This window comes from Rhipicephalus microplus, chromosome 3 (assembly GCF_043290135.1).
Source record: "Rhipicephalus microplus isolate Deutch F79 chromosome 3, USDA_Rmic, whole genome shotgun sequence".
Lineage (NCBI taxonomy): Eukaryota > Metazoa > Arthropoda > Arachnida > Ixodida > Ixodidae > Rhipicephalus > Rhipicephalus microplus.
The window spans coordinates 83895366-83908376 of NC_134702.1; the positions used below are offsets into that span (position 1 = coordinate 83895366).

Sequence of the window (13011 nt, forward strand, 5' to 3'; positions counted from 1 at the left end):
AATTACTGAACAGTAACTACATCGTCTGCTGAGGAGACCTAAGACTTAACATATCAAGCTTTAGGTAACTTTGTTGAACCAAAATGGGAATAGACTTCAAAATCTGCGACGTCTCCTGGAAATATTTCAGCGCAGAATTTAAGAATGAGACTTTAACCTTCATTTTCTGTTTCATTGAAACCTATTGTGTTGAAATTAAGAAGAGCGGTATTTTGAAAATACAGTCGAGCCCGCTTATAACGAACCTGATCCTGACGCGGCATTCGTTCGCTGTATCCCGAAGTTTGTAGTAAATGAAACACAGCTTTTAAAAAAGGTGCGAGTGAAAACACAAACTTTTTTTTTGCCTAAAAAAAGTGCGTGATGCAGGTGTTTTGAAGAGCAGAAGCGATAAGCGCGGTCTCTAGTTTATTTCAAACAGCAGTGTGCTTGTTCGACGAGGCCTGTGGCATAAGCTGCATGAGGGACGGGCTACAAACTTTCGTCGTTCTTGCAATTCGATTCCTCCAAATCTTCCTTGCCATGTACTTCATTCACAATATCCTAATCTGTGCACGATTCCGCGGTGTCGGCATCATCATCAACCGTAATGAGACTGTCGCAACAGATGTTCCACCCGCTCTTCCATGTCGGAGTCGACAAAGCACTGCCACAAATCACCCCTGAAGTGATCCTGTTCGGAAGCTTCAGGCTCGGCATCGGGCCCGACGTCGATGACAAAGTCGGCCTCGCAAAATCAGTTTTGCTAGCATGTAGCCGTCACCGCTGCCCACGAAATATTCACCATCTCCACAGCGGAATACCGTGACCCCCGAAGCGGCAAGTTGGCTGCCAGGTGGTCAACAGCTATAAGCAAGCGCTTCGCAACGCGGCACCTAGCGCGCAGATTACGCTCAAGCCAAGCGGTCACACTTTCGACGTTTTGTTGAGCAGCAGGAAAAAGCGTGCTAGTCCTCCCGTCTGCCATCCTGATCACACGTGCACACCAAGAGCGAGCAAGACGCGCACACGTGACACGCACGCCAGAATGCGTGGAACAACTGTGGGCCCGTTTTTAGTCAGAAAACAAAACTAGGTCGAGCCAGAATAACTGGCGTTGCGGAGCGGTGGAGTCGGGCGAAGGGGTTGGGATCAAGAGAGGAGAGCAGATTTGTGAGAGAATGGCAAGGAGTTGCGAGAGGGGAAGATATGGTGGGAAAGCGACCTTGAAAACCAAAACACGCCGGAAGTAGCCAGGTTGGGTAGCTTGCTTGAAAGGTCCATGAAACTTGCAACTCGCACGTAGAAAAACTTGAAAGACTGCTTCCGTGCGCAGAAGTCAAGGCACGGCCGCCTGGATCGGCGGTCGTGGTCAAAAAATCGTTTTGTTGCGCCGGCAGGTTTGCGTGGCCTCACCGACTTCGATGTTTCACCATTCGTTCCGCTCAAATTAACAGCCATTTTCACGCTTCCGCACGCGTGCGAAGTGCATGCTGAGCCGAGTGTGAAGTGAGTGAGAACAGGTCCTAAACACAAAACGAATCGCGAATTATCAGAGTCTGTGGGGTAGCGTACGCGCATGCACTATACGCAGACGATCGCATACAGTCGGTGGCCGGCGATGTTGGCAAAAGGTCTGGCCAGGCTGGTGACGCCAACGACAGTACCAGTGATCAGAAACTGAAGAGATGGCCGACCGGTCTTTGAAAGATCAGTGGCAGTGTGAAAACACAGGCCTCGTCTGGCGGTGCGGTGAATAGCGGGGGGGCAAAGCACGGAGGGGTGCGTAACAAAAAGCTGGGTCGGGGAGAGCGGCAACTAGAGAGGCACGTAGGCAGGGTCGGCGTTCAATAATAAGAATGTATGGGCACCTCGCCGAAGCCTGATCGGTGGTTGAAAGTGGTTTCCCGGGAAGTCGGCTGAGCGCCGAACCCGTTCGCTGTAACCGATTGGCAGCGCTCGGAGACTTCGTTGTAAGTGCGATTTTGTGCCGTTGAACAAATGTATGTTTTCTTAGTCATGCGGGTATTGTTCGTTTTGAGCGAAAGTTCGTTTTTGAGCGAAAGTTCGTTCGCGAAAGGCCGTTATATGTGGGCTTGACGGTATAGTTAATCAGTCCGAACCATGGGTCAGCAACCTTTTGAGGAAGAGTGCCAAGCTAATGGACGCAAAACCAGGGCGGGGGGGTGGGGTTTGCATGCTCAGAGAAAATTTTCAGCAAATTGACGCTAATGTAAAAAACTGAAATAGAAAAGTTTACTTTCAACACGCATGTCACAAGGCTGCAGTTTACAGACATAGGGTACAAGCAAAGACACCATGTGAGGCCAAAACAGCCACGCTGGCCTTTGTATATGAATTGACTCTGCAAAGGAGTGGGAGTTGTCCGGGGGCTGCACAGTGCTACCTCACAGGCTGCCAAACCCTGGTCTAAACTGATTCGTTGTGTTGATTTAGTGTTTCTAAATGTGGTTTTGAAGTAATAATGTCTCTTTTCGCTTCAACAATGCAGGGTGTTGACCACCTGACAGTGACATGGAAGGTGTACGACGGCATTTTGCAGCACATTGATGTGAAGGAGCAGGGGAAAGAGAATGCCTTCAGTCTGGGGTCTTCTCTCATGATCAACAACGAGGTAGGCAGCTATGAAAGGAATCACTCAATGCCTCTGCTTGCTTAAAATTGTGCTCACGTGAAACTGCCAGGCTGCTTGCTTTGTATGTGCAACAGAAGTGAGAAGTTATTAAATTAATTGAATATGCCATGCCTGATTGCGGGGCATTTTCCATTTCCAATGTTTTCAGGAGTTTGAAGACCTGGACGAAATCATAGCCAGGCACGTGCAGCCAATGGCAAGCTTTGCACGTGACTTGACAACGTTTCGGTACTTCCGCGATGCCGAAGGTGGCAAGCGAGAGGTGATTGAGAAGCTCCTCACCGAGGAAAAGAAGCGCAATCCTTCCAAGATCCACTACTTTGTATCAGCCTCGCGAGAGTTTCCTGGGAAGTTTATGCTTTCCTACCTGCCACGAGTCAAGGTATGTCCTCCCATGTGTTTTTTCAGTGATTAAAAAAAAAGGCAATGCTGCAAAAAGCGCAAGTCTTGAAATACAGTAAAATCTCGGTAGAACGAACTCAGGCGACTGTGGCAATTTGTTCTTATTTTGAAAGGTCATTATAGTGAAAGCCTTGAAAGTAACCATAAATACTTATTTTCCATTGACCAAAACGACTTACCTTTACAATCGTGGTTCCTTGAACTCATTTTTCATGATAAAAAACAAATGCGCAAGTGAACACCCAAAAAAATGCACGCAATCTTAAAAGGTCCATGATTTTTTTTTTTTGACGCGTGCGGCACAAATTTTGCAGCGCGAAGGCCTCCAGCTAATCTACATTCTCCTTAGCGAAAATTGCTTCCGCTTTTTCGTCGCAAGCCGAGATGAAATCATTGTAGTAGCACCGCAGCGCAGAACGCCGACTTGCTTTGCAGACGCGATAAGTAATCACCGAAAGGATCAACACGACTGAGAAGGCCTCCTCAGAGAACTCCTATTATACCCCTTTGGCCTCCTAGATCGCATATAGAAGTGACAAAGATAAGAAAAACCCGAAGTGTCGTGGCTGTCATCACCTTTTCCGAAGAAAAGAAAGAGCCAAAAAGGAAAATCCTCGCGTGTCATTTTCTGCTTCCTCGCTGTCTCAGTTTTTTCGTGCTCATGCTTCCTGCTCCGCAACTCGCACTCTGCCCTCTGTCTTGCTGACCTCGCGCTCTCGTGTTGCCATCGCCTGTGCGCTTGCAAACCTGCAGCGTCGGCGTTCCAATAAAAAGAAAGAAAATAAAGTCTTCTTTTGTTTGTTTGTTTTTTTCCTCCACACCAACGCGCGTCTTTTGAGAAGCAAGGCGTTCGTTTGCTGTGTCGTCTGCTTGGGTGCCGCCCTGGTGGTCGCGACGAATTTCAGAACATGAGTTCGTAGTGCTGAAGCGTTGTATTACAATGAGGAAATAAATTAGTGCTCGTTATTCTGAAAAGTTTGGTATTCTGAAGTATATAGTAGGGAAATAATTTTACATTGAAACTATTAGCAGTCGGCACGGGACTTTTTAAAAGTTCATTAATCTGAAAAGTTCATTAAAGTAGTGTTCGTTCTACCGAGATTTTACTGTACTTGCGCACTTTCTGCAGCAGATTTATAGCTATGGAAGCATAACTGCAGAATATATATCGCAATCGTTGAGCAAGTCGCACTTTAGATAAATGTCCACATATCAACTTGTGTAGCGCAGTATCTTGGTAAACAACAATTGCTTATTAGACAGAATTGCTTCTTGAATAGAACAGTTCCCTCTAACTTCGTTGCTTTTGTACATGACTCCTGTTGAATGGAGCTGCCTGATGAAATTCTAATGGACTGGTTACTGTTTAATTGCATCATTAGTCTCTATAAGTGTATAGATGTCAAGGGCACTGCAATCTTGCATAACCAGGATTTGCCTGACTGTTTGAACAGTTTTTCTCATTACACCGTGTGGTATCAACTTCAGCAAATGGAAGAGCCTTTTCACACTTCGTTGCTCACAGGTCCGCCACGAGTATGTGACGGTGACCCCCGAGGGCTTCCGCTACCGCCAGCAGATGTTCCACTCTGTGGGCTCCTTGTTCAGGTGGTTCAAGGAACACTTCCGGGACCCCATCCCGGGAACGCCCAGCAGCGGCGTGACTGCAGTGCGCACACCGATGGGCCAGTCGTCTTACATCGGCGCCACGCCCAGCATCAACATTTCGAGTGAGTGGCCAGCGTCCCTGTCAGGCATGGCTGTCTTGTATCGTTCAGTGTATTGATTTGTCGAAGAAGTGAGGAGAAATAAGCTGTAGAAAAAGTAAAGGGGAAGCTGCACAATTTCGTTGGCAATTAGCCTTTCATTCTTTAAGAGGGGACATGGGTCTTAGGCCTCTCTCATTTATTTTTGAACCAAATGTGACAAAAGTTGGCATGCTTCCTCAGTTTGTTCTCCAGATTCTAAAAATGTAGTTATTTTTTTCTGTAGCTTCATTAGTTCATGATTTAATTAGGATAACAATATCTATTGTTCCCACTACAATAGAAAATAGCCACCAGTTCGAAATTTACAAATAGCATAGGGGTCAACACTAGAAAGCACAAGCTACACAACATAGCAAGCACTTTCTTCATTGGGTCATTATTTTTTACTTTACTCAACTTCATGGCTCTGAATGTGGCCATTGTGTGGTCACACAAAAGACTAAATAAAAACTTGCATCAAGAGAAATCAAAATCTGCTTCCTATGTTGTGTGCTCCAAACATATAGCTTCATGCTGCAAAAAAAATTATTCTGCTATCTGTAATTGTTTCCGTTATGTTGCAGGAACTTTCATGCAGGGGGTACAAAATTGCCATTTTGATAAAATCAAGAAAACAAAGAATTCTTACATTTTTAACCGTAAAAATGTATGTACTTAGAGTTACATACGGCAAGGTTTATTTGAGGAACTGCAAAAGTTAGGCTCAACATGCGACAGCGTGACTGATATTGTGTTTCCGCGTGGTTACTCGATCTTCAGGAAACAAGTGTCGCGACTTCTCTTGAAATTTTTGATTGCTACAGACCTCGCATGTGACTGGTGATAAGTGACAATTATGTTTGGTGTATAGTTCAGCGAGATAGAGTACCGGCACAGTATTGCACCTGGAATAGCACAAAGGCCGCTGTCTTATGCAGGCTTACGTCGCGCTGTGAACGATTTTGACATTAAAAGCCTGCTCGTGCTTAGTTAAAAAACAAACAAAGGACACAGCTTCATTTAGCAAAAAGGAAACCGGGCGGGGCAATTGCCTGCAAATTATGCAAGGCTAGATCCGCCAGCTACCTACAATATCCTTAACCTTAATTTAACCTTAGTCATTAACATATGTATGGATACTAGAAAGCCTAAGAAGGGCAACGCTGCAAGCTTATCATAAACTCAACGAGTACTTCAGGAATTGCAGCACAATAAAGTTCGTTACATGTAGCCAAAAACGAAAATATTTATATTAAAATAAAAAATGAAGCTGCCCATTAAATATAGGCTCCCAGCATTGTTTTTTGTGCATGTTTAGCTACATTGTGCAAAGACAATTAGAGCTCTAGCTGTCCTAGGTCCACTTTTACTGAACAAGCAAAACAAAGTGGTCAAATTCTGTGCTTTGAGAAAAATGCTGTTAAAACTTTATTTCGCCGTTCCGAGTGAAAAATATTATGGCACACATACCTTTACTATGCACCGGGAATGTAATAGCATTGTTTGCACGAGCGTGTTGGTTCTTCTAGTCCTGTAGCAAGTTGCCGTGTGCTCGTCTGGCGCAAGGCCGCTTATCAGTTCGGTGACTGTACTGGCGGCGATGTGCGACGAATGTGCACGCCTCATCTGTGATCCGTCAAATTACACGGCGATGTTTTCCGGCTTGTTCGAAATGAGTTATCCGTAAATGTCGCGAACGAAACTTGCTCCCTTGCTCATCAATTTCAAGGTTACACGAGTGCCGAGGTGTTGAGTTTTCTTTTCACATAAGACTGCCGCATTTTCGAGCGGAGATCGCGACAACATTGCGAACACGTCGTTAAAAGCAGTCTACCAGTTGCCAGTAGCCTCCATTGCGCGGGTGGCGAGTACGCTCACCGCGAACGGATTGACTTTCTGTTGTTTGTCGACGCGCGGCGTACTCTGACGACCCGTCGTGCAGTTCAAGGTCCTTTCGTCAGGCGGGGGGGAACCGCGACATCGACGCGTTAAGTGATAAGACTGCGTTTCCGTTTTGTCACTACAAAGATTGACATCTCTTGTAGCTTCACTTCTGCTTTTTACTTTCCGTCCTCTAACTGATGAGGCTGTAAGACAAAGCCGCTCTCAGTAACGTTGTCGGCAACCAACGGGCTCGTACGTGAGCTAGGCCTACACCGGTGACTCGGCGCGCGGCGAGTTCGTTATCCTTGTTGCCCTGAGCCATAGCGGGGCTCTTTCTGAAGTTCACATCGAACGAACGATAGCCACACCCACTTCACAAATTACTGTATCACGGAACCTCTTTACTGCCGCAAGCAGACAGCAGCACCATGACAAAATGGCGCATGTTCGTGCGCGTCACGATCGTGAAGCAGACGCCGGAAACGCCACTTGGCCAATCGGATGCCTAGGTTTTGTCACGTGCCCCAAGCAGCCAATAGAATCGCGCGATAGTGCTTCTCAATGACGCGTCTTTGCTGAAAAATCAATGAGCAAGGCGAGCCAGCGGTGGCGGGAAATTGAAGATGAAGAACGACCCTTCCAAACGAGACCAAGATGAACACGATAGCTTGTGTGTAACGGCAACAGTTCGGTGTGGAAAAAGTGCGATTTTAGCATCAATTTGTGCTCACATTCATCTTACAGGGTTGTTATAAATTGATTTTGCGCCAGAAATAATGACACGAGAAGCTAGAAACTTCTCAGATAGGTGCAAAAATAGGTACAGATTCCGAAAATGTCCACTTCCAAAAGTCGACTTTTTTTGCGATTTTAGGCCTTCTAAAACCCGTGTCCCCGCTTAAATAGTCGCCAAGTGATTATTTGGAAAGTTTCGAGGCACTGTTATTGACCCCATGAGCATAATTTATCTAAGGGTAATTTAAATCCTTGATTCCTTTTAGTATTGTAGTTTGACAGTGTGAACTCCAGCAAGATGATTGAACTACCATTTTAAGCAGGAGAGGCAATGTGTTTGCTTTGGTGCATTGTTAGCACACCCTTCAAAGCAAAAGTAGGAAAGCCTAGCTGGCTCAATAGCACTCCAAACTTCAGATCAACCTTACACATTGCTGCTGAATTGTAATTGCTGTATTTTAATTTCTGTTATGTGGGTTCTGCACACATTCCACTCACTATCTCTCTTCTCTTTTTTTTTTCTCTAATTTATCGCAGTAACTTCAGCACCAATAAGGCATTGCAGTGGGGAAGTTATACAATATGTAATATTCAATAGTAACAGCAGCGTCTATAATAACATGATTGCATCCGATTCTTTGGTTCTATGAAGAACTCTTTTAACTATAATCATCAAGCAGCTTAAAATACTGCCAAGTTCACTTTTGAAGTGCCGGAATATATCCGCAGTCCAAACTGTCCAAATCCATTGTGAAGCAAGGAGAGTGCCAGTGAAATTTGCATAATTATAGCACTGTGACCACTGTGCTAAAAGGTGCAGGCATGTTTAATGTCGGTGCTTTTGTTTAAATCAATATGCGATAGGATTTACATGTATTCCTTGTGTCTCTTCTCTTTCCAACTAGATGTCGACCCTCAGGCTATTCAGAGAGCCGCAGCCAACATTTCGAGCCACATGTTTGCCTCGTTATCTCAAGTGGCCGGCCAGACGCCATCATTCCCAACACCATACGGCGGAACATATGCGAATGCGTACCCTTACCACCAGGTAATTTACATGCTTTTACTTTTCCTCCCGTGATGCGACACCTAGAGCTTGTGATTTACGTGGAGATAGTTGTAAATTTTGACGACAGACGAATGAGCTCCCGTGAGAGTCAGTGAGGTGGTCGGGATGCCAATAAGTATCAGTGGAAGTTAGCGTGAATGTAGATGAGTATAAGTGGGTGCTGTTGTCATCGTTAGTGAGTGTTGACAAGTAATAATTGTACATAGGGTGTGAGTGGGTAGATACTCTGCAAGAACGTTGGTGTGTGGCGATCTGTTTATTCTGCCTACTTGTGGAGCAGATTTTAGGCTGCACAATAAGACCGTGATGGCATATATTGGAATTGTAACTGAGGTTTCATGCCCTCGCTTTACAGCTAGTTCTTAGAGCGCAGTTCCCTTACAGTTGACGTCGTTTATGGCAAACTCAAAAGTGCCATAAAAAGTGGTTAAATGTGTCAGTAATTTGTTGGGTGTAGACTTGCTTTTCAAAATATGCGCAAATTAGTGACTAAGTTGAGTTAGCATGAATGTAGATGAGTATAAGTGGGTGCTGTTGTCATCGTTAGTGAGTGTTGACAAGTAATAATTGTACATAGGGTGTGAGTGGGTAGATACTCTGCAAGAACATTGGTGTGTGGGTATCTGTTTATTCTGCCTACTTGTGGAGCAGATTCTAGGCTGCACAATAAGACCATCACGGTCTTATTGTGCAGCCTAGAAATTAGTGACTAAGTTGAGTTTTTTCATGCGGTTTTATTACAAAGTGCTAACAACGCCTTTAGTGGCAAGGTGAGCCTTCTTGCTTCGTGAAATCGTGCCTGCTGCATACTTACGGTTCATATTGCCTTTGTTCTGTTGCAACCAGGAGAGTATGTAGTGCACGCGAAGGAATTCTCTCGGATGTCTTCGAAACCTCCTCTCACTCTGTTGACTTTTATAGAATCATCTGCACCAGGCTGAGCTTGCTGGGAGCTGTGTCGTTTTAACTGGAGAAATCTGATGTTTGAAAGGCAGTGCATGGGTGGTGTGCGTAGCTTGTTGGGTCAATGTAATGAAGATTAGTTTCCTGGAAATGTTGCATGCTCTATGTCTCTGCGATGCCTTGATGGCCCTACATTACGAGGCCATACATGTGTGGGTTGTCGCCAAATAAAGGCCTGCAGTACATTTGGAGTAGCGCTACAAGGCTACGGCACACGTGCAGCCCAACATTGTGGTGTACACGTATCCCGAAGGAGTACGGCCACCAGCGTGGGTCCGGTCTTAGCGAGCCGCAGGGCACGCGTTAACCGTCGCCGTGGCGGGAAACACGATACTGCTCAAGTCGCAACACTTTACTGTAGCAACACCAAACGCAGTACAGCCCGTTGCAAAAAGGCGCGGCGGGAAAGCAAGTAGGCTTATCCACGCCACGGGCACAAAGTACTACACAGGGTGCCACGAGCACGTCTCCGCGGTAAAGGGGATCCACGGAGACACCGGAACAAAGGCCCGGTTGCTCGAGCGAGGGCAAAGGCGCTCGCGTTGGCTTCGAAAAGAGACGGGTCGGCGTAGCGAGGCCACGCACTAGGACACCGTACCGCCCTTCGGCCGTGCGTACGCAGCGGGGCAACAGCGGGTGAGCGTTCGCCTTGGGCGCGAGGCGCCGTCAGCGAAGTCCGACGAGCCCCGACTGACGGGAGTCGACGTACGAAAAGATAGCGTGGCTCACCGTTTGCTGTCCCGGAGAGTATCTGACCGCTCCCGACGCAGCGCGCGAAAACCTCTCTTGGGAGTCCCCACGCGCGGTGCCACCGTCAACATCCGCTACCGGGTGAGAGAGTTAAACGTCACTCCGCTCTCTTAGCGTGGCAGACAGCAAAGGAGGGCAGACATGTCGGGACATGAGAACGGCAGAAAAGGCGGCAAAGCCCGCGCAAAGGCAGCGGGCTAGCCTCAATTCCCACAACATATAGCAACAATGGCTAGCCAAAGGTGCTTATTGTAGTAGGGTTGCCTACGATAAATCATACTGGTGTATTCTTCAGAGGCCTTTATCTCGCCTTCACTTTTTTCTGATGCTTATCGTTGAAAGCACTTCAGCAATCGCACAGGAGTCAGAATAATTGATCAAGTGGTTTTCTACAGTTACTGAAAAGACAGAAAACGTTTTGCAACACATTATTGTTTCGGTGTGTGGAGGGACACAATTAACAATTATGCGACAAAAAGCTTCTTGCATCCTTAGACATTGTTCAGTTCGTCGCGGGTAGTGGCAGCAGTAGAGAACAGCGTCAGAAATTGTTGGCGTGCAAAATGTGACCACCAGGCTTCGTGCTTCCTCCTTTACTTTTTTTCTTGCGGTTATTCTGCCCCTGGAAAAACTTCTAGAAATTGAGTGTCCTCGCTCGTGGCTACAATCTGTACACAGTGCACGCTGTTTCAAGATATTTTTGTTGCAATAAGACTTGAGCGGAGCTGGTGCTGTTGCAAGCCTTTTTCATGCTCTAGGAGGCATGTTTGTTTTTGTTACTTGCGGGTGCCATATTTTCACTGTGACAGTGTCTGAAATGTTTGTTGGGAAAGCCAGATGCTTTGAGAAATGTTCGGTATAACTGGATGCAGTTTCAGTGGGTACCGTGGGACAATCAATTGTGCACCAAAATATGGTTGTTATAACTGGTAGATTGTTATAAATTGATTCGTCTGTATTAATTCGTCGATCTCCATCTCTGCCACTGTATTCACAAACCCCAATTTGAGTCACATTCACCTACCCCCCCCTTTTTTTGCATGGTTTATTATTGCAGCAGCCGTACACACCTTCACAAGCGATGGCGACCCCGCTGGTGACCCCATCGTACCACCATGCGGTAGCCACACCATCGGTGACACCGCGTTACCCACAGACCCCACAGACTTCGTGGGCGGCTGCCCAGCAGACACCACGGGGTGCGCACACACCACGGCACACGCCGGCTGCAGCTGCCGCGGCTGCTCAAGCGGTCATCCAGGCCAACCCCATACCCACCGTTGTGTCTGGCACCAAGTAAGTGGCAGAACCTTCTTTTAACTCTTTTCGGTTTTCTGAAATGTACGTTGAGTTTTGCTTGCCAGCTGATATATTTGGGGCTGTCGTTTGAAAGAAAGCTAATAAGGGGGTAGTTAATGGTGGAACAAAGAGGCAACACAACCTCAGAAGAGAACCATGGTAGCAAGGCTCAGGTTTTTATATAGGGAAGTCATATTAATTGGACAGCATCATGTTTAATATACACTCTAACCTCAATATCACAAACTTGGATATAAAAAAATTTCGGTTATAACGAAGTAAATAAAAAGTAGTCGTGGAGTAGATACTGATAGGAATACACCATCATAATAAATTTTTGGATATAACGAACTTGTTTTCATGTATGATGCAACTTTGAGTGTAGTATAACAAGTGCCGACGGAAAAACCATGTAGTTAAAAAAGACGCAAAAAAGGAAGGCAACGAACAGTAATATTTAGAATTTCTCTGGCACGCAAACTTGGGATGGGCTTAGTTGATGCAAGATTAGAGTCGTTTTGTGTCTTTTTCGGAAATTCTTTTATTCTGCAGTTACCTTGCATAGGCACTGATGAAGATGTGTGACCTACAACGGTGCAAAAACACTTTTGCAGGAGCACAGGCAACCCATCAATTGCCGACTGGAAGCGCATGGCGGAGCAGTGGGCAAAACAACGCATGGAGCAGCAAGAGGCGTCAAACCGCGCAGCCGCACGTCGTACGCCTACAACTGGCGCATCGCCGAGCCCCATGATCGAATCCACTCCAGCTGGGGATGCCACACCGCTCATAGACGAGCAGTAGTCAACTGCCTTCAAGCTGTTTTATATGCTGCTGTAACGGACTGCCTTCCTTTTTTGATGAACTCTGGATACTGTTTTCTCGTGACTATTTAGGTTCTTTATTTTTTTTTCTTTGGGATGATGCATTGGGGAATACGATGATGCCAGCCTCACAGCCAGGCTTGGCAGGGCCCCTTTGCAAGCTGGATCGTGTCTAGCAACTAGGTCACCGTGGCACGCTTGGGTGCTTCTCGGAGCAAAGTGCAAGCTTGGGGAAAAAACTGCATCGTGTGAAAATTGAGAAGTGATTTTTACCAGCTTGCCATGTAAATACATTTTTCACGCACAAAAGCAGGTATTTAAACTGTGTAACTTTCCTTTATCTGCATTATATGCCTCAAGTGAAACTGGTACATGATGAATAAATATGCAATGCCAATTCTGTACCCCAGTGTCTGCTTCAATGTTTGGCTCGAAAAGCCGTACGGAGCGTTGCGTTCACTTGAGGTGCTTGTCCATATTGGAGTGGCCATTATTTAAACAAAATTCTATTAAAGGGACCCTGGAATGGTTTTGGTGATTTTGCAAAACATTGGCTCGGTAGGCGAAGTCCTAATGGTCATTCACAGAATCACTTGAGCTCTTTGCATAAACTGCGTAATTTATTGCAACACTTTCAGGCTGCGAATCGATGCACATCGCTGGGACTCTTCCAAATGCATTTTGAACCGCCCATTCACAGAA

The 13011-nt window shown here is 46.1% G+C and overlaps 1 protein-coding gene across 2 annotated transcripts in view; it reads left to right on the forward strand.

Moving 5' to 3' along the window:
* Spt6 (transcription elongation factor Spt6) overlaps positions 1 to 12713 on the forward strand; it is a 65972-nt gene extending 53259 nt beyond the window's left edge. The window contains exons 32-37 of one of the 2 annotated variants that reach the window (XM_037424030.2): positions 2492 to 2614; positions 2784 to 3017; positions 4563 to 4767; positions 8310 to 8452; positions 11244 to 11482; positions 12100 to 12713. In XM_037424030.2, the coding sequence (XP_037279927.2) occupies positions 2492 to 2614; positions 2784 to 3017; positions 4563 to 4767; positions 8310 to 8452; positions 11244 to 11482; positions 12100 to 12289 (1134 nt within the window). In that variant the 3' untranslated portion in view covers positions 12290 to 12713. The remainder of the gene's footprint in view (positions 1 to 2491; positions 2615 to 2783; positions 3018 to 4562; positions 4768 to 8309; positions 8453 to 11243; positions 11483 to 12099) is intronic. The other variant, XM_075889904.1, reaches the window with a different exon arrangement.
* The last annotated feature ends 298 nt before the right edge of the window (positions 12714 to 13011 follow it).